The sequence below is a fragment of the Cervus canadensis genome, chromosome 8 (assembly GCF_019320065.1).
Source record: "Cervus canadensis isolate Bull #8, Minnesota chromosome 8, ASM1932006v1, whole genome shotgun sequence".
In the NCBI taxonomy this organism is placed as follows: Eukaryota; Metazoa; Chordata; class Mammalia; order Artiodactyla; family Cervidae; genus Cervus; species Cervus canadensis.
Window position 1 is genome coordinate 26,887,365 of NC_057393.1, and position 26,143 is coordinate 26,913,507.

The 26,143-nt window shown below is 37.5% G+C and overlaps 2 protein-coding genes and 1 long non-coding RNA gene across 3 annotated transcripts in view; 2 read left to right on the top strand and 1 right to left on the bottom strand.

The window, feature by feature from the left end:
* Window positions 1-3,666: 3,666 nt before the first annotated feature.
* Window positions 3,667-6,063, bottom strand: LOC122445965. Its single transcript, XR_006270744.1, has 3 exons — window positions 5,963-6,063; window positions 5,685-5,819; window positions 3,667-4,079 (listed from the first exon to the last, which is right to left on the bottom strand). It is a non-coding gene; the product is annotated as an uncharacterized LOC122445965 (long non-coding RNA).
* The window catches only part of PCGF6 (polycomb group ring finger 6), a 28,082-nt gene continuing 7,976 nt past the window's right edge, over window positions 6,038-26,143 (top strand). Inside the window, exons 1-8 of the mRNA XM_043475551.1 lie at window positions 6,038-6,492; window positions 7,229-7,328; window positions 7,421-7,517; window positions 8,310-8,365; window positions 8,466-8,525; window positions 9,445-9,553; window positions 14,062-14,089; window positions 23,359-23,457. Of these exons, the coding sequence (XP_043331486.1) occupies window positions 6,130-6,492; window positions 7,229-7,328; window positions 7,421-7,517; window positions 8,310-8,365; window positions 8,466-8,525; window positions 9,445-9,553; window positions 14,062-14,089; window positions 23,359-23,457 (912 nt within the window). The 5' untranslated portion in view covers window positions 6,038-6,129. The remainder of the gene's footprint in view (window positions 6,493-7,228; window positions 7,329-7,420; window positions 7,518-8,309; window positions 8,366-8,465; window positions 8,526-9,444; window positions 9,554-14,061; window positions 14,090-23,358; window positions 23,458-26,143) is intronic.
* LOC122445964 (transcription factor BTF3-like) lies at window positions 19,597-20,461 on the top strand. The gene has a single exon (XM_043475553.1). The coding sequence runs from the start codon at window positions 19,731-19,733 to the stop codon at window positions 20,217-20,219; it is 489 nt and encodes a 162-aa protein (XP_043331488.1). The 5' UTR covers window positions 19,597-19,730; the 3' UTR covers window positions 20,220-20,461.

The following is a 26,143-nucleotide window of genomic DNA, read 5'->3' on the forward strand; positions in this document are numbered from 1 at the left end:
TGATCGTAGTCTCAACCAAGAAGCCATGTGAGAAGTGAAAATGAAAGTCGCTCAGTTGTATCCAACTATACAGTCCATGGGTTTCCCCAGGCCAGAATACTGGACTGGGTAGCCATTCCCTTCTCCAGGGGATCTTCCCAACCCAGGGATTGAACCCAGGTTTCCCACATTGCAGGTGGCTTCTTGACCATCTGAGCCACCAGGGAAGCCCAAGAATACTGGAGTGGGTAGCCTATCCCTTCTCCAGTGGATCTTCCTGATTCAGGAATCGAACCTGGGTCTCCTGCATTGCAGGCAGATTCTTTACCAGCTGAGCTACCAGGGAAGACCAAGAAGCCATGGGTTGCCTTATCTTGCAGAATATCTGGTCTGAATTAAGCTAAACCTACACTGAGTGTTTACCAATGTAGCCATACCCCCACCCCTAATATTTGGATTTTAAAACTATCAGTTGGAGACATTTCATTAGCTCACACGCGCGCATACACACACACACACACACATACACAAACCCCTTTTAAACTGTTTATTTTTTAAGGACAGGAAGGAGCTATCTAACGTTCCTTAACACGTGATGATGTGTACCTGACATATATCTGTGGGTTCATGAAAGCATGTTAGAAAAATTGTTTAATCTTATTTAGTCTGTTTCTTTGATTCAGTGTCATCTTATTTTTGATGGATAATTTTTTGGGGGGGGGCAAAATTTTTGATGAACAAAAGTTTGAGGACTTTTTTTAAATTCAAGAGTTATTTCTATTACACAATTTTTATGACCTCTTTTTTGTCTTCAAAGTCTTTGAACATAATTTTGAAGAGAAAGTTTAATGTAATCATAATATACCATTTTCATATTTGCCATTTTACTTTTAACTATCTTTATTGAGAATCATTCACATATCATACTATTCACCCATTTATAGTGTACAGTCCAGTGGGTTTTTGCAATCATCACCACATTAAATTTTCATGCTTTTCATCACTCCCAGAAGAAACTCTGTACCTGTTAAACGTACATACCCCATTCACCCCAGCCACGTCAGTCAAAGGCAATCACTATTCTATTTCCTGTCTCTATGGATTTGCTTCTTCTGGACATTTCATATAAACAAAGCCATACCATATGTGATCCTTTATGACTGGCTTCTTTCACTTAGAAAAATGTTTTCAAAGTTCACTCATGTTGTAGCATATTTCAGTACTTCGTTTCACTTTGTGGTTAAATAATATCCCACTGAATAGATAGGCTACATTTTGTTTATCCATTGTCTGGTTGACTATTGGAATTCTTTCTTGCTACTATAAATTATGCTGCTATGAACACTCACGTAAGAGCTGTTGAGTGGGCATATATTTTCATTTCTCTTGAATATATACCTAGGAGTGGAATTGCTGGGTTATATAGTAACCTTATTTTTTGGCCATGTAGGCATGAGGGATTTTTAGTTGCCTGACCAGAGATCAAACCCATGTTCCCTGAAATGGAAGTGTGGAGTCCTAACCGCTGGACTGCCAGGGAATCCCTGTATGGTAACTCTTAGTTTAGCCTTTTGAGAACTGTCAAGCTGATTAAAGTCTTTGGTGAATTATTTATTTTGTAACAAAAGAAATCACTCCAAGTTCCAAAGAGCATTTATGGATTTTTTGACCCCCCCAACCAGTCCTACCATGTTGGTCATGGATCTGCTTTAAAATTTTGGTGCTCAGAAGGAGTGGACCTGAAAGCATCTGGCAGCAAGAACAGCAGCTCCAACAGAGAGAGAGTTCCAAAGGCTGTACCAGGAAGATTAGAATGGACATTTCCCAGATGGGCCTTAGCCCATGGAGATATTTCCCAATCCACCCTTCTTATCCCAATAAAAACAAATTCACAAGAAAAAAAATTGGTTCCCAGGGACCCACTATTCTTTACAGACCACCAGACTCTGCTATCTTGTAAAGGACATAGTGAATTAGTGCATGAACTAATGTCAATTTTTATTTTTTGGCCACGCCAAGTCGTTTGCAGGATCTTAGTTTCTCAACCAGGGATTGAACCCTGGCCCTCAGCAGTAAAGGCCGGGAATCCTAACAACTGGACCACTAGGGAATTCCCAATGATTTTTAGGTATGTCTTTGCTTTTATTTATTTGTTTTTGGCTGTGCTGGGTCTTTGTTGCTGTGCGGGCTTTTCTCTAGCTGTGGAGCGCAAGGGCTCCTTTCTAGTTGTGATGTGAGAGCTTCTCCTTGCAGTGGCTTCTCTTATTGTGGAGCACAGGCTCTAGAGTGCACGGGCTTCACTAGTTGTGGCTCATAGTTGCGGCATATGGACTCAGTAGTTGTGGCTCCCAAACTCTAGAGTACAGGCTCAATAGTTGTGATGCATGGCCTTAGTTGGTCTATGGCATGTGGGATCTTCCCGAATTAGGGACTGAATCCATGTCTCCTGCATTGGCAGGTGGATTCTTAACCACGGAGCCACCAGGAAGCCCCTAGATATGGCTGTTTGAAATATCAAAGCAGACCTCTCTCCCCCGACAAAACAAACAAACAAAAACACCTTCTAATATTGATATTTTATATTTTCTACAACTAATCATGATATATGGACTAGAATTACTGGTTGTGCAAGATCCATTTTTGCTGTTTTATATTTATACCATTCTAACAAGATAGCATCCAGGGTGAGAGTGAAGTTCTGGCTCAATCTAGGGCATGACTCAGTTGTGGCACCTTATCAAAATGTAAAGATCCCAGATAAGTGCTCCAAATATAACTTCGATGAGGTAACACACATGATCACAATGGAGTACAAGAAATTCTCATTTGACAAAACAGATACATTGTGTAAGGCCTGCATATTACAAATATCACATAATTGAGCCATTGAGCCATATGTATAAGTCAGGGTTCTACCAAAGAGATATAATCAGTAGGAGATAAATATATATATATATATATATGAGATTTATTATTACAAGGAATTCCCTTATATGATGGTGAGTGCTTGCTAAGCAGGGTCTGAAATTTGTGGGGCAGGCCAACAGAATGGAAACTCCTGTGCATGGGCTGATAATGCAGTCTATAGAAAGAATCTCTTCCTCAGAGAAATCTTAGTTTTGCTTCTAAGGCTCTTTAACTTACTGGATGCGGGCCATTCAAATTATGAAGGATAGTATCTTTTACTTAGTTACTGATTACAATGTTAATCACATGTACAAAATACTTTCACAGTAACACCTACATAAGCTTTTGAATAACTATACTATAGCCTAGCCAAGTTGTCACATAAAATGAGCCATCATGGGACTTCCATGATGGTCCAGTGATTAAGACTCTGCCACTCCACTGCAAGGGACACTGCTTCAACCCCTGGTTCGGGAATAAGATCCCACATGCTGCATGGTGTGGCCAACAAATAAATAAGTGATTTAAATTAAAAAAACTAGCTATCATACCAAAGGACTGACAAAGGCTGCAGATACTTTAGTTTACCAACTATACTGACACGCCCTTGTGGCAGTAATGCAAGTTCATAATTTACTCAGCTTATCAGCTTTGAAAATACTGCAACTCTTGATTGTATTTTTAAAAATTTTAAGGTTTTCAATATTTCATATTTTTTACATAAAGTAAAACTTTATTAATGTTGTTATTCATATTTTTATATAATACTAATTTAAAATTATTGAAATGCACAGTACAAGCAATTCTTTTGTCAGGTAGCTTTTACAATGTCAATCAAGGTTAGAAACTATGGCTTTTAACGTAATTATGTGGAGGCTTTTGCAGTTTTAGGCCTTTTAAGGAGAGCGCCTTGGATATCTAGGTCTGCCTCTTTCAGTTTCTTCAACCATCCTCTTTCAGTGTTATAGTCCAGTTCCTATCCTACTCCCTTGAGACTCTACACTCCTTATAGGAGGAGACATTTTCTTCCTTCCTTCCATGTCTTCTTGGATCTTGCAAACTTCCATATCTCAGGCTTGATCAGACTTTGGGGACTTCAAAGAGAGAGGTGAGGCCGAGTTCAGGAGCCATAGATGCGGACTGAAACAGGACGGATCGGGGCAAGGCACAACCTCTAAAGGAATGACACAGCCCTTGAAGATATAACGAAAGTGGTTAGAACCAACTAGGTCCAAGAGAGTAGATTAGACTTCCAGTAAGCCTTGAACCTCATCACACACTCATTGCAATACATTAGCATGTTAAATGACACACCCACATATACTATGTCTGTTTCGAGGTTGACCGTAACTGGGTGGTGGCCCAATTCCTGGAAATCTCTACCCCTTCTCCAAAATATTGACAGTTGGAATAATCCTCCTATTCATTAGCCTATGAAGTTACTCAGTCCATAAAAACAACCACCCCCTATTTTGCCTTCTGAGATGGCCCACAGTCTCGTTATAGAGTGTGCTGCTGCTGCTGCTGCTAAGTCGCTTCAGTCATGTCTGACTCTGTGCGACCCCATAGATGGCAGCCCACCAGGCTCCCCCGTCCCTGGGATTCTCCAGGCAAGAACCCTGGAGTGGGTTGCCATTTCCTTCTCCAGTGCCTGAAAGTGAAAAGTGAAAGTGAAGTCACTCAGTCGTGTCTAACTCTTAGCGACCCCATGGACTGCAGCCTACCAGGCTCCTCCATCCATGGGATTTTCCAGGCAAGAGTACTGGAGTGGGTTGCCATTGCCTTCTCCAGTAATAGAGTGTGTTTCTCTCTAAATAAATTCACCTCTTATCTATCACTTTGTCTTTCACTTACTTCTTTCTGCATTGAGACATAAAGAGCCTGAGCTTCAGGGCTTCCTTTGTGGCTCAGTGGTAAAGAATTCACCTGCCAATGCAGGATACACAGATTCAATCCCTGGTCCAGGAAGATCCCACACACCATGGAGCAACCAAGCCTGTGCACCACAATTACTGAGCCCATGTGCCACAACTATTGAAACCCTCACCCTAGAGCCCACGCTCTGCAACAAGAGAAGCTACTGCAATGAGAAGCCTGCATCCCTTAACTAAAGAGTAGACCTGCCAGCCACACCTAGAGACAAGTCAGTGTAGCAACAAAAACCCAGCACAGCCAAAAATAAATGAATACATTTTTTAAAAAAGAAGAAACTGAGCTTCACTAAATCCTGAGACCAGATGTGTGATCTCAGTTAAAACACCACGGATTCAAGTCTCAATCTGAGTTTTGGCAGCATTTGAAGTTCTAACATAGGGGTTTGAGTTCCAATCTAAGTTTTTTGGTTTCAGCATCAAATCCAGCTCAGTTTTACCCAAATGAGCATAGGAACTTGATATCTTCACCAGTTCCCTGAGAAGTATGTACACCACTCCCAAGACAGCATTAATTTTACTCGGTGACAACACATTCTCTCACAGATGTCATTTCCCATAGCATTATTTCGTTAAGGGACATTTGACTCCTCTCTGAATCTGGCTTCCAAACTTCACGACATTAGTTGCCAATATCTTACCAAGAATAAAGTACACCAGCTCCAAATCTCTCTTCTAATAAGATTGGGGGGTTGGGATGCATTGGTAGGTCTCAGTTCCTGCTTCAGCAGGCCCTCAATAAATATTTGCTGAATTAAATAGAATGGACATTCCTTTATGTGATGGGAAATCACAAATGGCCTTTGGATTATGATTAAATTTCCACCGTGTGGCAATACAAGCATTAATTCCTCCAAATAAACTTACATATTTCCAAGTAGAAATTTCATACTTCCTAATAGAAATATTCTTGCATAGAACAACATCACTGGTACTCAAGTTGAAATCATTATTATTCATAATGCAACATCGTTATAGCAGCTATTTCAGGGCTCCGCGCATCTGTCAATGCAAACAGAATATTGTTGTCTACAAGGAACTAATTACGTCGTTTTTAGTAAGCAGTGTGGAGTGCATCAGTCTTTCGAAGTAGAAAATGGGTGAGGTTATTCTAAGTTGTGACCTGCAAGCCCCGCCCCATATACCTGAGTGGCTCCGCCTACGGCCCGGCTTAGGTGAGGGGCGGTGAACCACATTTCCCAGCGGGCCCTGCAGGCCTCTAGCGCCTGCGCGTTGGCAGCTCAGGCAGGCGGACGGAACTCCCGCGCTATCCAGCCACCTGGTCTCGCCTTGTCTGTTCTCTACCTACGGCATGGAGGGGGTCCCGGCGGTAACCGCAGGCAGCGCGGGCGCTGCCAAGGCCGAGGAAGCCGCAGCCATGCCGCCCCCGCCTCCCGTCTCCCCGCCTGCCCTCACTCCGGCGCCCGCAGCGGGTGAGGAGGGCCCGCCGCCCCTACCCGAGGCGGGGGATCCCGGCTGCTCGGGCTCCAGGCCCCCTGAGCTGGAGCCGGAGCGCAGCCTGGGCCGCTTGAGGGGCCCCTTCGAGGACGAGGACGAGGAGTTGGAAGAAGATGAGGACCTGGAGGAAGAAGAAGAGGAGGAAGAGGAGGAAGAGATGAGCCACTTCTCGCTGAGGCTGGAGGGGGGCCGGCCGGACTCCGAGGACGAGGAGGAGGTATTGATAGCCCTTGTTTGACCACGCTGGCCCTCCTCCGTTAGGGCCGGGCCGGATGTCCCCGCTCGCCGCTGCATCCTTTGGCATTGGAGTCCACCCTCACCTCTCCTTGCGCCGCTTGCTTGTGGCGCGGACTGGCCTTCTGTCCCTGCCAACTCATTTTGTAAGATTCCGGCAGTCACTTAAGCTCCCTCTGTCCGACTCACTCATTATTGAAGCTACTGCGTGCCAGGAATGTAGGCGCCAACGGTACTGTTCTCCTGCCTTCTAGAAGCTTACAGTGGCTGGGAGTACAGTCCAGTTCTACAGGATGTTGAGAGTGTGGGGGAAACCCTTCCCGACCTAATCAATCTCTAATTGGGAAGATTTTTTTTTAAATTGGGGCAGCGCGTACTTCATTGATTCAGACAGTATACCGAGCCAGTCAGAATTTGTGTATTAAACACCAGTATCTGGAAAGTTTGTCCATTTTGTGATAATTCATAAAGTAAGATGCCCTTCATCTGGCAATATACAGTAGCTCCAAAAAGAATGAGATCTTTTTGAAACATTGGTTCATATTGTATTATTGTAACTTTGAGAGTATTTGAAGGGTCTGAGGTGTTACAACTTGTTTCCATGTTGCAAAGTAGACTACACATTGTTAATAAAAAAATTTAGGAATTATGACTTGGCGAGGACTTTTTTTTTTTTTTTTTTGGCAAGGACTTGTAACCTGTTTCCATTGCATTTGCAGCGCCTGATCAATCTCTCTGAGCTGACTCCCTACATCTTGTGTTCCATTTGCAAAGGTTATTTAATAGATGCAACTACCATTACAGAATGTCTTCATACATGTAAGTGTATAGTTCATTACATTTCCAAATAATATATTAAGTTTTTGAAATGTCTTGAAAACATTCTAATTCCAACATTTTTTCCCCAACAGTTTGTAAAAGCTGCATTGTCAGACACTTTTACTATAGCAACAGATGTCCAAAATGCAACATAGTAGTACATCAGACACAACCTCTTTACAACATAAGGTAAGAAAAATAAGTAACATTTATATTTTAAGTATACTTTTTCTGAAACATTGAAATTGTGTAGTTGGTAGTAAATTTGTATCTCAAAATGAGGAGAAAGGGAAATGCATATTCTTTAAAGAAATACATATAGAGCACTTACTGTGTACCAGGCACTGTGACATCTGCTGTAAACCTTAAAAGAAAAGAAAAAGGTACAGACCTCTTTTCTTGAGAATTTTAATTCCATCACTAAAGTTGATGAAGCTAGTTTAGGCTTGTCATTTTCTGTGTATCTAGAATTCTGTTTTTAAAGGTAATAACAAATAACTGGCCTCTTTAGAAAAACCTATCTGTCATAGGTCATTGTGGCTTATTAATCAAATTTTCAGTTCATGCTCAGTTTGCTAAGGGAAGAAAAACACTGAAAGTGGACTGCTTTCATTTGTTTAGCAAATGCTATTATGTTTTTACTACTTCATAGAAGAGTATTTTGCAGATGATACACAGAATTTTTAAGTACTTTCTCTGCCCTCAAACTCACATTCCTATTTAGGAAATAAGACCAGTTCACATGGAACAATTTAGCAAACTGTTCAAGAGTCTATAATTACTTGTAAGTATGACTACATGTAATTACTTGAAGTTCTCTTAGAAGAGAACCATTAGTGCTACCTAAAAGTAACTCACCTCTGAGAAAGGAGCTATTCACTCCTAAGAGAAAACAGTTAACTTACAAACAGCGTCATTCACTCTGTACCAAATGCGTCTTTTCTGAATTCTGAGGTATTCTCCATCCTTTCCTTTTATTAGGTTGGACCGACAGTTACAAGACATAGTGTACAAATTAGTGATCAATCTAGAGGAAAGTAAGTTTATTTTATTACCTAGTTGTAAGTCCCAATATATCTTCTGACTCTACTAGTTACATTTTAAGTGTAATTTAGTCTGTGTTTTATCATTTTTTAGGAGAAAAAAAGCAAATGCATGATTTCTATAAAGAAAGAGGTCTAGAAGTACCTAAACCTGGTAAGTTTGGGTGTATATCATAATGAATTTATAGATTAAAGAATACTAACTTAATAAAATTCACTCCCTTTGAGGTTCTTTTTTGGTGATAGCTGGTTATTTTTTGATCAAAGAGAGAGAAAGATTTTGAATGCAGTGACTTACTGTAATCCAATTTGTAAGGCTTAATGAGTAGAGGCTCTGAAGCTGGATTGTGATCCTGGCTCTGCCACCTTATTAGGTGTATAACTTGTGCAGATGACCTCATTGTTTCAGTTTTTTCTTCTATAAAGCAGGGATAATTGTAGCACTTTATAAAGTTGTTGTAAGGACTCACTGAGTAATGCAAAGCACTTAAAACAGTGCCTGGAACATAGTAACTGCTCAAATGCTAGTTTTTATGGTGATGGTAATGTCACAGTATGGAAGTTAGATTTGAGTTTAAATCCTCATTCTTCCACTTACTATGTGGGTGACTACAGGCAAATTGCCTAATCTCATTAAGTTGAATCTCATTTTCTTTACAGTTAAAGTACATAACAAGTACTTCAATTAAAAAGAAAAGCAGTAGTACCTATGCCATGGAATTATAATCAGGGTTAAATATGATAGTGCATATAAAAAGTGCTGAGCATGAGCCCTGGCATTTGTAGTGCTTATTAAGGATTACTCACAGCTATTGTTGCTTTTATGCTGAGCTTTCTCTGTGGCCCTGATAAACTAGCCACATATGTTTGCCTTCCACTGTGGAGCGCTCCCCAGGCTTGTCTCTAATTTCACTGGCTTTGACAGATTAGCTAATGTTATTTTAAAAAAGGAGAGTGAGTGCTTTATGATTTTTAAATAGTCAACATAGTTAAATCTGTGCAATTATTTTTCAGAGATCTCAATTTATGAAGTGTTTATTCTAACTCAACTTTTTTGTTTGGCTATCAAATAGCTGTTCCACAGCCAGTCCCTTCAAGCAAAGGAAGAACTAAGAAAGCCTTAGAATCAGTGTTTCGTATTCCACCTGAACTTGACATGTCTTTATTACTAGAGTTTATTGGGTGAGTACCCTAAACCCCTACCTCTGAACTTTAAAATAAAGAAATTTTAAAGTCCCAACAGTTAGAAAATCATCCTGAGCTAAGGTACTAGAGAGTATCACAATAACTACTTATATCTCTATCATCTGGCTTTCAAAGTCAGCCTTGCTATTATGGTAGAAGGCACTTGGCTACCCCTCCCTATTCATTCCGTGCTTCCCTTAGAGGTTAATAATTACTCTCCTAAAAGTAATGATTGTCATTCCCATGCATTTTTTTATGTGTTTACCACGTGTGTATGTATTACTAAACAATATGTAGAATTGTTTTTGTCCATTTAAAAACCTTAACTGGTGTCATACTATGTTTTCCAACTTTTTTCACTTAGCACTGTATGATTCATCCATGTTAAAATATATAACTAGTTCACTCATTTTCACTGGGTGTTCCCTTAAAATAAACATACCATAATTTATCTTTGCTTGTACTTTGGAGCACTTAGGTCGTTTCCAATTTTTTTTGCTATAGTACACAGTGTTGCTTTAAACATTTTTTTACAGATCTCCTTTTGTCTTTGTGAGATAGTTCTCTAAGAGTGTAGGTTTCTTGAGTCTTAGGATATGTTCAACTTCAACTTTACTTGGTTTTGCCAAATTATTTTCCAAATATTGGATATCTCCCTAATTCATATAAGTTGCTTCTTTCCAATGCTGTAACATATAGTGTACTCCATTATATTGCAGCATTGTTAGACCAACTGTCATCACAGAGTTGGCCTGTATCAAACTGTAGTTTTTGAAATAATTACATGGTTTGCAGGATAAACTAAAATGCCTTTCTTGGAAAATCTAGATCTTCCACTTTATGTCCCTGATGACTATTTGACTTCTCAGTCACTTCCTCCTTATAACTCTAGGCTGCCTGTATTATTTATTTAGTATCTAGCTTGTACTATGTTGTATTTATCTCTTTATGTATTCATCCTGTGTTCTCAAATATTATGGATCCCTGAGAGGTGAGAAACCTTTCTTATGCCTCCACTGAGCCCACTTAGTAGTGTTTTATGATAAATAAAATACAGATTCTTTAGAAGAATAAGAAATCATATAATATCAAACTTTAAAACAGCAGTTTCTGTTATTAAAGAATGTGTTCAGCCTAAATGACCAAAAAATGAACTAGTAAGTTAATGGTATGTGGAACATGAGCATGTGCTAGTAACATATGTGCTAGTATGGAACAATTGCCAAAATTCACTTTCTTAAGTGAAAAAAATAAGATGTAGAAGAGAATATATAGCATGTGCTCATTTATGTTTCTCTTAAAAGGGGGTGGTGGACATATGTGTGTGTATATGTATATATCCCCCCCCCCCACAACAAGGATAGACCATTTCTGAAAGGACATTTAAGAAAATGTTGATAGCAGTTAGTTCTATAAAAGGGCACTGGAGTTTATGAATCTAGGATCAGAAAAAGTCTTACTTTTCATTGTATTTGACTTTTTACTGTGTAACTTGATTTTTAATAAGTTTAGTTCATTAAAATTGAAAATTGAAAGGAATTTGTATTTCTGAAACATTATTTTGGGGAAATGTAACCTTTTCCACTAATGCACAATAGGAACTTTTTTTAAACCTTTTTGGAAAAGTGGCAGTAATGTAAAGATGGCAGATATGTTCCAAGTGTGCTACATTATCTCTGCCTCTGTCAGCAGCACAAATTAGTACTTAATCATGACATGCTTGACCACAGTACTCAAAGTGGTCATTACCATTTACCAGGGCTGTTCCATTTTTAACACATTTCCTGCTGTAGGAAAAAAGAAGCCCTCACTTGGAATAAGAAGATCTCTATTTAAGTCCTAACTCCTTTGTTATATAGCTTTGTAAAATTGAACTTACCACTTTCAGTTAATGCATTAGATGCTTATTAAGGTGCTGCTGTGTGCCAGCGCAGCAGTCTGCTAACTGTTGGGAATGTATTTAAATAAGTCAGCCATGGCCCTTGCCCTCATGTAACTTGTAGTTTTTAGTTTCTTCAGCTTCCCTGTTTGTAAAACGAGAGAACTGACCCTTGTATGTTGTTGATTATGATGGGTAATCTGTGTACATCAGAAAATAGTCTTTTATCTGTTTTCGAATGGTTATGGGGAAGAAAGCTTCCAATGTGGCAAGAAGTCCTTTTGAAGTCACCAGTCCTCAGAGTTAAATCCCCATGTTTATTACATTGAAAAGCTTGGTGTTACCCCTGAAATCAGGCTACTGAGGGTAACCCATAGGAAGCTCTTTCATGGTAGGACAAATTGCAGGTGAGATTTTTAACCTAATGCAAGTACAAGGGTAAATTTGATCCAGCTAATGACCCTGCTTGAACTGGAGGAGCAAAAATACTTAGCTGGGTTCAGCCTGTGGACAGTGATTTTTCAACCGCTGAAATGAGCATGAAGTGAGATTCCCTACTCCACCTCCAAATTTGGTATGCATCTTTTGTGATCTTAAAGTAGTCTTGTACAGTGCTTCTTTTTGTTTTTCAGTTTCTATGTGTAAGGTAGAAAATTATAAAAAGAAATAATCTTAGACAGGCAGTATAATGTATACAGACAAAGCATAACTCAAGGTATGTAACCCTTAGGATGTAGCTTAACTTCTCTGGTCACCGGTTTCCATATTTCTAAATTGGAGATTATAATACCAACTCACAGGATTGTCATAAGAATCTACATGTGGTATTCCTCACATGTCTAAATTACTATAATATATGCATATTGATATAATGCAGGCTTATTCAGAAATAAAGGTTAGTCTGGTGCTGTAATATGTACAGCATCTGCCTGGTAAAGAAAATGGACTCACATGAGAGTGTATGAGAGAAGATACGGCAAAAATTTAATGTAATCTTAAGCTCAGTGGTGTTTAGTAAACCAGAGAGTTGCTATTCCACTGTATGCTATGCTAGCCAACTAGGGTCTTATGTTCAGCTCTGGGCACTATATTTAAGAGAGCTGTTGGTAAATGGAGGTGTAATCAGAATAGTAAAAGGTGTGAAAACCATGTCATGTGTGGTGGCAGAAAAACTGAATCTAATTCACAGGAGCACCAAAAGGTGAGACTAGGGCCAGTAGGTATGTTACAGGGAGAAACATTTGATTCAGTGCAGACATTTTCTAAAGTTGCCCACAAATGGAATGAACTGACTTGTCAATAGGAAGCTATTTCTTTAGACATTTAAGCAGAAGCCAGATGCCCATATCATGGATTCTATAGAAATAATTCTTATGATGAAGAAGAGGATGTTTTACTTTATTTGATGTTATTTATTTATCTTTCGGCTGCATGGCTTGCTGGATCTTAGTTCTTCGACCAGGGATTGAACCCACACCCTTGGCAGTGAAAGCACAGAGTCCTAACCACTGGACCACCAGGGAATTCCTGAGAATATTTTGTAACTCTTAAGATTATGTTATAATCTTAGGTTTAAGTCTATATATAATATGTATACATAAATTATGTTTTATATTTATGTCAATATAACATACTTTATAAATAGTTAAAACGTATATTATATTTTAATGTCTTTATATTTGTATTATAAGAATACTCTAGATGATGCTATTGTGACCGTGCCTATTCTTCACATGATAGGAAAGAAAGCATGTGGGCTTTAAGAATTCCCTGGTGGTCCAGTGGTTAGGACTCTGCAACTCTCACTGCCATGACCCATGGCCCAGGTTTAATCTCTGTTCAGGGAATTATGATCCTGGGCAGCGTGGCAAAAAAAAAAAAAAAAGGAATGTGGGCCTTGATACGTACACCTGTGTTTGAAACCCAGCTTTATCACTTCCTGGCTCTATAACCCTAAGTAAGTTATTCATCATCTCTGAGCTTAGTTTTCCTTATCTATAAACTGGAGATTCTAGTGCCTGATTTACAGGGCTACTGTGAGGACTGAATGAAAAACATTCATAATATATGAAGACTTAATATAACTCCTGGTGCATAGTAGATGCTCAAAAAAGTTTGTTCCTTGCCTCTTCATGATATGAGTAATTGATTTAATCAAAAGTCTTTGTTCTTGTAGGGGAAAGACAAATTGAGTAAATCATGCCCAGGTGATTATGCTACAAGTAAAACAAGAGGAAATGTAGCAGCTTTCTTGTAAGGACTCTATCTTGTAAATATTACTGTCGAGAAAAAAAACACATTAATTATGATAAAGAAAAAGACGTTTTACTTTAAACTGGAAAATGTTAGAATGCTATATGTGGGGGAAATCTAAATATTAAGACTGCTTTTGATTCCTGGAAGAAAATATACAAAACAAAATAAACTATGGTATAAAACTGCCTTTACCTTACCACTAGGTGGCAGATATGACAATTAATTGTATCTGTTCATTTCATAAAGGGTTAGGTGACTGTGTTTTAAGATTAAATTGATGTTTCTCAAATATTTATATTATGTTATTTTTCTGTGTTATATAATTAAATATGTAGTTTAAAAATTGATTAATTTTGCTTTCATTTTTCAGTGCTAATGAAGGCACAGGACATTTTAAGGTATTTTACTCTTATTTTTCATTTGCTTTACAAGAGGGCCCTATAAGACACAAATTTAAGATTAACAATCATGTGGAGACTGTCTTTGATAACAATAAAAAGTGTTTTAGAAATAAAACTTGTTGAAATTTGGAGTATATTCAATAGTGCTTTCTTATAGATTTTTGAGAAAAGAGTTATTAAGTAGGGGTTTATTATTATTTCACAACAATGGTCTAAGGAAAAATAAGTGAGTAATTTTTAAAAGTGAAGCCAAATGCTGTGCTGATTTGGTGATTTAAAAATATTTCAAAGCATTTTTTGCATAGTTGGCATTTAGAGTTAAATATGAACTTATAATTTCATTTTCATGTAACATCTTTGGTTCAGATTAACTTGCCTCAACTTTTTATTTCAATCATTTAGTGAAACTTTAGCAGTAAGAATGAATTCTTCAGTTCTGCTACTGCTAAGTCACTTCAGTTGTGTCCAACTCTGTGCGACCCCATAGATGGCAGCCCACCAGGCTCCCCCATCCCTGGGATTCTCTAGGCAAGAATACTGGAGTGGTTTGCCATTTCCTTCTCCAATGCATGAAAGTGAAAAATGAAAGTGAAGTCGTTCAGTGGTGTCCGACTCTTGGCAACCCCATGAACTGCAGCCCCACCAGGCTCCTCCGTCTATGGGATTTTCCAGGCAAGAGGACTGGAGTGGGGTGCCATTACCTTCTCCATTCTTCAGTTCAGAGTTGTCTTAAAAGGCTTCGGTATCACAGGTGCCATTGCACACTGTAGCTCCTGTAGTATGAGTCACTCAGGAAAAGGAGACTTTCTTAAAGGGGGTAAATCGGGCCTTAGAGTTACTTGGGATTATAAAAATATAAAGGAATAACTGACTTTGATCTGCTTAGATTTTCAGTGACTTTGTCAAAGTCTGCACGAAAATATGGGTGAATTATACCTGGTTGGACATAGTGTTTTGTTTTGTGACTGTAGTGGCTTAAAGGACGTGAGTTGATGCATAGGAATAGATGAGTACTTTTTTGGGCGAAGTATATTATAGGTTTTCCCCAGAGATCATTGTGATGGAGGGGATGCAGTGTTAGGTTTAGTCACTTTTAACCTCTTCTAAGTTGTAAAATACCAAACTTACAGTGATAAACTTTAGGAAGTCCTTTCATAGTATGGTGGGTGGGAAAGTAGCATAAAAGTTTCTATATGGGACAAGTATAGTCATAGGCTCCTAGAGTTCACTGAAGACATCTGTGTAGTGACCTGTAATAGCCAGGTGAGCCAACAGAATATAAAAATCTCATGAAGAAAGAACTAAAAATTAAGTTGGAATATTAACCTATTCCACAAAAGCACATGTGCACTTAGAATATGTATGTAATTCAGAGCCTCACACATCAAAGAAATATGACATTGCCTGCCACCTATGAAGTGTTCTTGCCGAAACAAACGTGAAGCTGATCATATCCCTGGATTACTAATTTACAGGAAATCCAGGGGATACAGGAACTTATTTAATTACTCTATAGGAATATAATAAGCCAAATCTAGATACTGGAAGACTGCAGGACAAGGACAAACAGTTCTGTTTCTTCAACAAATAAAAGGGAAAGACATAAAGAGGGAACATGTAGATAGAATATATTGATTAGAAGAGACTCAAGGGACATCAGTGTATAGTGTTTATTTGGATAGGATTTGAAAACTAAAAAATTTATGAGACAGTAGCCCCCAGTGGTAAGTAACATGAATATCCATCAACTGATGAATGGATAAACCAAATATGATATATCCATGTAATGGAACAGTATTTGGCCTTACAAAGGAATGAAGTAGTGATAGGTGCTACAACATGGATGAACCTTGAAGATATTTAAGTGAAAGAAACCAGGCACAAAAAACCACGTGTTTTTTGATTCCACTTACATGAAATGTCCAGTATAGGCAAAATTATAGAGATATGGAGTAGATTAGTGGTTGCCAGACACTTGGGGGTGAGAAGAGGTTGGGAGTCACTGCTAATTGGTATGCATTTCTTTTTGGGTGATGTTCGGAAATTAGGTAATGGTGATAGATGCACAACTACATAAATATACTAAAAACCATTGAATTGTATACTTTAAAATGTGGTGAATTTAATGATAAGTGAATTATATCTCAGTAAATCTGTTAAAAAACAAGCCAAGGCCAAGAAAACTTCAAATAGAAGCATTGTTTGTATAAATTTAGTGCATACATTTTGAGAAAACAAAAATATATCTGATAAAAATAATATATACATAAATTAAAATTTTTATTCTCTCTGTAATGACAACCCTAAAAATAAAATCATTTTCTACTAGGTAAAAAAAATTGAGACAATTGGTGAAATTTGTACACTTACTGTCTATTTTCTGATATTAAGGAATTTTAAAGTATGGTGGTAGTATTATGTTTTTAAAAAGAGTTCTTATTTTTTAGAGATGCATGCTGAAGTATTTACAAAGGAAATGATATGTAAGGGGTTTGTTTCAAAACAAGCCTGGGGAATGGGGGCCAGGAGGCAGTTGGGATAGGAAAAGGGTGGGATTTATTTAAAACAAGATTGACTTTGAGTTGATAAAGCTAAGTTTATAGGAGTTTATTTATACTATTATTAAACTTTTGAAGCATTAAGTTTTCAGTGTTAACTAAAGATTCCCGTGTTAATTTGCAGGTGTATGTCTGTATGAGGTAATGAATGTATTGTTTTAGAAACAAATGATCCTATTTTTGCATTTTTTGACTGTTTTTACTTTGCTAAAACAGTCTTTTTAAAAAATACTTTCTTAGCTAACACTTTGGCAATCTTATCGTTTTTCTTTTAATTCTGCATTTATAGGGGAGTTCTAGTTACAGTTTTTTATATTATAGCTGAGTATAAACTACTGCTTAAAAAGCTGCTTTTATTTCTTATTTGGAGTTCAAATAAATATGTCTGGCTAGGATAATGCTTAGTTAAACTTTTCACCACATACACTTATGGCATGATAATCATAAAGTCTGTTTGCTGCATTCACTTTAAAAATATTTCACCAAGCAGTAATACATGTCAGAAAATTTTTCCCAGGAATCGTCTTTTCTTTAACTTTTAATTATGAAAATATTTGAACATACTGAAAAGTAGACAGAATAGAACCTCCATGCATCCATCACACAGTTTTACCAGTTAACTAATGACCAGTTGAATTTCTTTTCCACTTCCCTTCTTTTTGGGGGGACTTTGCCACGGGCTTATGGGATCTCAGTTTCCGAAGCAGAGATTGAACCCGTGCTATGGCAATGAAAGCTCTAAATCCTAACCACTAGGCCACCAGGGACTCCCCACGCTTCCCTTCTTTCTGATGTTTTTCTGAAACAAATCCCTGGCATTTTGCCACTTCCTCTGTAAAGTATTTCAGTACTCTTAAAAGATGAGTCCCTTTTTTTTAGTGACCATGTATCATACCAAAAAAAACAAGTTACAAAAATGTCAGTGTTGTGAAAGATAAAAATAAAGTGACAGACCTATTCTAGATTAAAGGAAATTAGAGAAGCATGACAACAAAATGCAGTGTGCATTCTTTCATTAGATTCTGGATTGAAATAAGAACAACATACAAAGGACATTATTAGGACATTGGAAAAATTTGAATTTGGACCCATTTAGATAATTGCATTGTATTGTTATAAATTTCCTGAATGTGTCTATAAATTTCCTAAAAATTATAGTTATGAGGGAGAGTCCCTTTATTCTGAGAAGATAACTGCAGGTATATTTAGGGGTAAAATAGCTCAATGTCTGCAGGTAACTTAAAAAATGGGCTTCCCTAGTGGCTCAGACAGGAAAAGAATCCACCTGCGATGCGGGAGGCCTGGGTTTGATCCCTGGGTTGGGAAGATCCCCTGGAGGAGGGCATGGCAATCTGCTCCAGTATTTGTGCCTGGAGAATCCCCATGGACAGAGGAGCCTGGTGGGCTACAGTCCATGTGATTGTAAAGAGTCAGACACACTGAGTGACTAAGCAGCAGCAACTTAAGAAATAGTAAGTGTCCATGTATGTACACACACATACATATACGTTGGAAGAGATAAAGCAAATATAGCAATATGTTAATATTCTAGTTCATAAAGTAGGTGAAGTCTATCTGGATCTTCATTTTACTAGTCTTATAACCTCTTTGTAAGTTTGTGATTTTTCAGAAGATTGAAAGTGGGGAACAAAAAAAGATGTTTCTTACCAGGTATCTAGTCAGTGTACAAATTTTTATCTTAGTTGCAGTGAGTGTTTTATTTTAAATCAAAATCCAAATAATGTTCATACATTGTGATTGGTTGATAGATCTTTAAATCTGTAAGTTTTCTGTTTCTTTTTTCTCGCAGTTCATTTCTGTTTCTTTTTTCTTACAGTTCATTGTTGACAAAACTGAGTCATTTGTGCTATATGGTTTCCTACACATTGGGTTTTGATGTTGCATCTCTGTAATTTAACAAGTTCTTCTGTCTTGCTCATAAACTGGTAGTTAAGTCTGAGTTGATCATACAGGTGTGACTTGAGGGAACTAAGAATACTTTATAGGTGGGGGTGTTTTGTCCACCTGGAGGCACATGATGTCTGGTTGTTTGTGTGTGTGTTTGTGTGTGTGTGTGTTTGTGTGTGTGTTTGTAATGCTAACAAGTATTGGTAGTCAGTGTCAAGTCCGTTAACTTAATAGGGTTTGGAAAATGATGTTGTTATTCCTCCTCTGTTTATTGAGATACTTCTATAAGGGAAACTTCTGTTTGGTTAGCTAGCAATACCATTCATATAGGAAAGAGAGGATAAATGCTGATTCTTTCTCTTTACTTACCAGGTTCAAAATAATGAGTTGATTCTTTAGCATGCTCCAGTCATAATCAGTGTTTTTGTCTTACTTTGTGTTTAAATATATTTGTGGTTTAAATACATCTTAATTATCGATTTTGATGTTCAAATTGTCATATCTTAAGATAGTCATGGCTGTAATAACAAGATATTTCATACTCAACTCGTACATCTCTTGCCCCAGACACAGAGTCGGTCATTTCTCCAAGGTATCCTTGAGTGGTATTTCAGAATTACAATCTGGTTGCTAGGGATTTACCTTGCTACTGGGTTGGTAACTATTTTCAGTTGACAGAGGCAGGAATTTTTTCAAAGTAAAATGAGTTGATCTTTTTAAAAGATATTTTTAGTAGTATGCATTTTCTATAGCCAGGAAATAACTGAAAGTCTCTTAAATCTCCCTATAGATTTTATCTCATTACTCCAGCTTTCTTATCAAATTGACCTTCTGTGTTAACAGGTGGTAGGGAAGATTTTTGTGCTTAATTTCAAAGAAATATAATTCTTCTGGGAAATTTTACTTTTCTGTTTATGTGCAGATGGTAGGAGGCTATTAGGTGTAGCAGGAAAAAAAACTAAGTTGACCATTTAGGTGAGAACTGGGTTATATACAGCCTTAAGAAAAAAAAGCAAAAATCAGAAGGTACATTTTCTTCTAAAAAAGCTGGATCTGGCTCTAGCTGCCATCTTGCGTCCCCGCGTGTGTGCGCCCAACCTCAGCTGGTCTGCCCGAGACCACCTGAGCGCCAACCCTAGTCCCCCGCGCGGCCCCATTTCCGCTCCAACAAGATGAAAGAAACTATCATGAACCAGGAGAAACTCGCCAAACTGCAGGCACAAGTGTGCATTGGTGGGAAAGGAACTGCTCGCAGAAAGAAGAAGGTGGTTCATAGAACAGCCACAGCAGATGACAAAAAACTTCAGTTCTCTTTAAAGAAGTTAGGGGTAAACAATATCTCTGGTATTGAAGAGGTGAATATGTTCACAAATCAAGGAACAGTGATCCACTTTAACAACCCTAAAGTTCAGGCATCTCTGGCAGCAAACACTTTCACCATTACAGGCCACGCTGAGACAAAGCAACTGACAGAAATGCTCCCCAGCATCTTAAACCAGCTTGGTGCCAACAGTCTGACCAGTTTAAGGAGACCGGCTGAAGCTCTGCCCAAACAATCCGTGGATGGGAAAGCACCACTTGCCACTGGAGAGGAGGATGATGATGAAGTTCCAGATCTTGTGGAGAATTTTGATGAGGCTTCCAAGAATGAAGCAAACTGAATTGAGTTAACTTCTGAAGAAGATAAATCTTGAAGAAGTTACTGGGAGCTGCTATTTTATATTATGACTGCTTTTTAAAATTTTGTTTATGGATCTGATAAAATCTAGATCTCTAATATTTTTAAGCCTAAGCCCCTGGACACTGCAGCTCTTTTCAGTTTTTGCTTATATACAATTCATTCTTTGCAGCTAATGAAGCTGAAGAAGCCTAAGAATAAAGTTTGAGACAAAGATAAATAAAATTCTTTGCCTAGTAAAAAAAAAAAAAAAAAAAGCTGGATCTGAAAATTATAGCAGAAGAAAGCATTACCTTGTGAGCCTGGAGTATGAAGACTAAAGGTAACCATGTGAGAACCCAACTTTGAAAGCTAAGGCCAATGTTTTCTTTCAGATGTTGGCAGATTTCATAATTCTGTTCTGGATAATCTAAAAAGTACAGTATGGATAACCTCAACTAAGTTGGATTAATCTTAACAAACACATAGGGGTGAAGTGCTCATCAAGAACTAGAAATGAGGAATATTGAACTATCCTCTGTTGGTATACCAGAAGCCTACTATTAAGATGGTAATGAGAAATTGACCTTCAGAAATGCACTTGTTGCCAGGCAGGCGTCTAGCTAGATGACCCAGAATTGCAGCTTTTCAAGGCTTGGTAGGATTCAGGCTCTTCCGGCAATGGTACCTACAGTGCAGTACCTTTATCAAGATTGCGCTTGGAGCACTGCTGTTTCTGCTCCGTAGTGAGAAAGACTGCCATAGATTTGCAAGATGATTCTTACACCTGTGTTAAAAAAACATGAACCTTTGCCGTTTTTGTCTGCATTGTATCAGTATCCATGATGACAACTAGGCCCTCTAATTACATTCCTTCACATAAAGGAGCACAATAAATCAGTGCACTAGTAGTAACTAAGTACGTACTGTGTGCCAGGAATTATTTATAGTTATTTACATATATTAGAGCTTCTCTGGTGGCTCAGACTATAAAGAATCCACCTGCAATACAGGAGACCTAGGTTCAATCCCTGGGTCAGAAAGATCCTCTGGAGGAGGAATTGGCGACCCACTTCAGTATTCTTGCCTAAGGAATTCCATGGACTGGGGAGCCTGGTGGGCTACAGTCCACGGGCTCAAAAAGAGTCGGACACAGCTGAGCAACCAACACACACACACACACACACACACACTTACTTTTTAAACACCCTTTCCTCATGATAATTCTGTGAGGTAGGTGCTGCTAGTATTTCTACTTTTCAAATGGGGAAATGGAGACACAGAAAGCTTTAGCAAGTTGTCCAAAGACTTGCAGCTAGAAAATTACAAAACCAAGGTTTAAACCCAGGCAGTCTGCCTCTGGAATATTTGCACTTAATATGCTATCTGTTGTACTATGGTATTTAGGGATAAGGCTATCGTTAGGAAATTTCTTAAGAAACCAAATTACAGAGAAGAGAGCTGAGTGCTGTTACATGGGACAAATACGTGCTTAACCTGCCTGAGTCCTTTTGGTAACAATTCTAGGATTCCTTTTTTGCTAGTTCTAGAAAAATACTTTATGTTTTCCTAAAAGATGCCTTTTAGTTCTTATTATCCCAGCTTTTCATTTTTGTTAATAGTAATATCCTTTTGTGCATGAGACAAGTGCTCGGGGCTGGTGCACTGGGAAGACCCAGAGGGACTGGGTGGAGAGGGAGGTGGGAGGGGGAATTGGGATGGGGAACACATGTAAATCCATGGCTGATTCATGTCAATGTATGGCAAAAACCACTACAATATTGTAAAGTAATTAGCCTCCAACTAATAAAAATAAATGGAAAAAAAATAGTAATATCTTTTTAATTGCCTCAGAGAGAGAATAGCAAGATAAGCATTCAGTTTGTTTCTACTTTAAAACCCTATGGTCTCTCTACCCATCACCTTAGACCATTGGATCAGATTCCAGCCATTTATGTTTAGATGTTAATCTTTTTATTTTCCACTACTGCAAGAAAATTTCAAACTCATACAAAGTAGATGATAGTAAAATGAATGCCTGTGTACGTGTATTACTTAATGTCAATAATTATAAAATCAGGGCCAATCTCAATTCATCTTTACCTTTATCACTTCTCCTATATAATCTTCAAGCAAATCCAAGACTATCATTTTATCAGTAAATAATTCAGTTTATTTCTGAAAGATGAGGACTTTTTATAAAAATATAATAATGATGCTATAGTTTTAAAAATTAACAGTAATTCCTAATCAAATATCCACATGCTATTTAAATTTCCTATGAAAGTTGTTTTATAGATTTTTTAAAATTGGGATCCAAATAAAATCCATATATTGTAATTGGTTGATATCTCTTATTTATAGGCCTTATATCTTTTTTAGTCTATGGATTCCTCCTACTCTTTGATTGGTTGGTTTTTTTTTTTCTTGCAGTTTTTTTGTTAAGGAGGCTACGTTCTTTTAGACATTGAATCTTGGGTATTCACTGCAATAAATTTTGCTCTAAGTTTTAAAGCCTTTCTATTAAAAAAATTGTTGACTTTTTTTTTTTCCAGCAGGTGAAACAATTTTATTTCACAGTTGTCGTTAAAACCACAAAGACACTATGTTCTTCATATAAAAACATTAGTAGAGAGAACTATACTTTCTAGAAAATGATTATAGAGACCATCTTAAAGAAAAATGAACCCAATTATATGGTTTTGGTGGCAGCTTAGGAAAAACTCACATCTGAACTGATTCCTAAAACATACCATTCTATCCCACCATTCTGCATCTTTTGGTTCAAAGTATAAATTATTGTCATCAGTATGTGCTCCTGCATTCTTACATGTATGACAATACATATATAGACTGGTTTGTTGTTTAATGTTCCATTGGTTCATCAGCCTTTTCTGCAGGTTCATCAGCAGGTTGAGTAGGCTGTGCCTTTCTCTGCGGTCTTTCTTCCAGACCTTCCAGGAATTGACACTTTTTAGAGAGGAGAAGCTAAACAAAAATTCTTTTTTTGTATGGGATAGATAAATTAACTCAAACTTTCTTTTGTAAATCTTTTGAATCATCTTTGCTATAAAATGTGTTTTAAGGTTTGTGCATTTTATGTATTTTTCACCTGAAATTGGTTTGTTTGTTTACTTTTGTAGCCATTGGAAAAGAAGTTTGTCCGAGTTTCAGGAGAAGCAACTATTGGACATGTAGAAAAATTCCTCAGAAGAAAAATGGGTCTTGATCCAGCTTGTCAGGTAGAGTATGTGTATATAAGAAGTCAGGGGAAGGGACTGACTTCCCTGGTGGTCCAGTGGCTGGGACTTCACACTCTCAATGCAGAAGGCCTGGGTTCAGTCCTTGGTCTGGGAACTAGATCCCACATGCTGCAACTAAGACCTGGCACAGCCAAATAAAAATAAATATTAAAAGACAGGGGAAGTTGTGAGATTACCCTTAGCATATTGAAGAAGGAACTGTCTCCAGGATTTCATGCAGTGGCTTTTGTTTTATGACATTGTAAATATTGTAAGTAGTAATTGAATATTGGCACACAGCGATCCCTACCCCCAAATTTTAATCATATTTGACTTACTGGCTGTCTCTTGCTGCCATTGATTACCATCTCTGGGTGTCAAAAGAAAAGTTGAGGATATGAGAATGATTAAACAGCTTCTAGAGCCTCAGCTCCAGCTTTTTTCTTTTTGATAGTAGAGCAAAAGTATACTTTTCTATCCATTCAGTCTCTTCAGAGGCCATCCTTGTATCAGTATCTAGCTCAGGACACCTAGAAAAGTGAAATATCTATCTAGTATAGACTCTTATTTTTCTAAGGATTGAAAAAGATCTTCCATTGTAGTTGTATAATACTTTCTTTTGTAAGATGAAAATCTCAAACACCATGTATTATTGAATATAAAGTGTAAATATACTCATAGTTTACTAATGTGGGCCAGTGAAAATGCACATTTATATAGTTTTGCTCTTTCATTAGTCAAATTTAAAAGGGATTTTTTGTTATTCTTCATCATGTGTAAAATTTCACAGAATAACTTTTTTCTAAAATATCTACTTATTATAGATTAAGTTAGTAAATATTTTAAAACTAGCTGAAATTTTGCTATGCTTTCAGTATCAATATCTGTTGGTACTAAATATATATTGTTCAGTCGTGTCCAACTCTTTGCAACCCCATGGACTGTAGCCCGCCAGGCTCCTCAGTCCGTAGAGATTCTCCCGGCAAAAATACTGGAGTGGGTTGCTGTGCCTTCCTCCAAATATATATTAAATGCAGTTAGATGTGACTTCCCTTACTGACTTTGACATAATGCTAGCTATATCTCATGGTAGCTGAAAACTGGAAATGACTTATTTATTTCCTTTATTCTTAGTCTTTTGGTGAGAAATAGATAGCTGTTTACAGACTCCTGAACAAAGAATTGTGAGTGACCCGATAATAGTCTATTATTTCTAACAGCAGAAATCAGAAGAGTTGCACCTGATTATACAGAATAAGAAGTGGCACCCAAGAGGCTTTCTTTAGGGTATAGATTACTTCCTCTGTGGCTAGATATTGATTGGAGCCATTGATAAATTTCACATTTGGTGTTTTAAGAAATTTGGTTGCCAAAACTCTAAATTGACTCTATTGTATAAAAATGTGGGTTTATTTTTTTCCTCATTTCATAGAATTCAAGGCTTTTAACACTTTGAAATTTGTTTCAGTCTTTAATTTTCTCTCTCAGCTCTTGGTTCTCTAGGTAAATATTTTTTTCTAATTCAGGTACTATATAGCTGGTAACATTCATAAATTACTATCTCACCAAAATGTTAAAATAATAGAACAGATAATTATGCAGACCCATTTGTGACTAAAATTGTTGAAGCTTTCTAAATCCAAGAGAAAATAAACAAGAGTTAATTCTAATATGAATGAAACATTGAGCTAATTAACCATTCAGTTCAGTTTAGTCACTCAGTCATGTCCAATTCTTTGAGACCCCATGGACTGAGCACACCAATGGTTAATAGTTAACCATTAGACAAAATAGTTAACCATTAAACAATTCTTGATCAACCCAGTCACTTGAGTCTTCTGTGCTGACCTTCTTTAAAACCATTTAGTTCCAAATAGAAAATGTATGCTTTGTTTACAGATATGTGACCTTCATGAATGGTTATTTACTAGCAGGAATGAATGATTACTAAGGGATTGTTAAATGATAAAATACCTTTAAAGATATTATTTATTTGTGGCAGATAAAAATAAAAAAGGAAGATAGTTCTGAAAGATAAAAAAATACATAGATCACGTGTTCTTAAGAGATTTAAGTTAATTCAAACCAGAAATCAGTAATTATCTGAGTGGATTTTTTTTCATATAGAGACCCCAGTGTCTTTGAATTATCATGATTGACTTAGTGGTATTTTGAATTTATTCATGTCTTACTGTATCTTCTTGTTTTTCATGTTTGTTTTTTTTAAACCAACTCTTGTGAGATATTCCTTTGTACATCACATCATTTGATCTTATTTTTGGTTTTATAAAATGCTTATCACATTTATCACTAAATATTTTCTATGTAAAAAATGTAGTAGTAAATTTTGAATTCCATCTTGTAAGATAGGTTTTTTTTCCTTAGATTTATTTATTTACTTTACTTTTTGGCTGTGCTGGGTCTTTGTTGCTGTGCACAAACGTTCTCCAGCTGCCCTAAGCAGGGGCTGCTCTTCCTTGCAGTGCTCGGGCTTCTCACTGTGGTGGCTTCTCTTGTTGCAGAGCATGGGCTTTAGGCACATGGACTCAGTAATTGTGACACACGGGCTCAGTAATTGAGGCTGTGCACAGGCTTAGTTGCCTCAGGTATGTGGGATCTTCCTGGACCAGGGATAGAACCTGTGTCCCCTGCATTGGCAGGGGGATTCTTAGTCACTGGACCACCA

Excerpts from the sequence above, each read along its gene's own strand:
- LOC122445964 (XM_043475553.1), top strand. The coding sequence starts at position 19,731 with ATGAAAGAAACTATCATGAACCAGGAGAAACTCGCCAAACTGCAGGCA.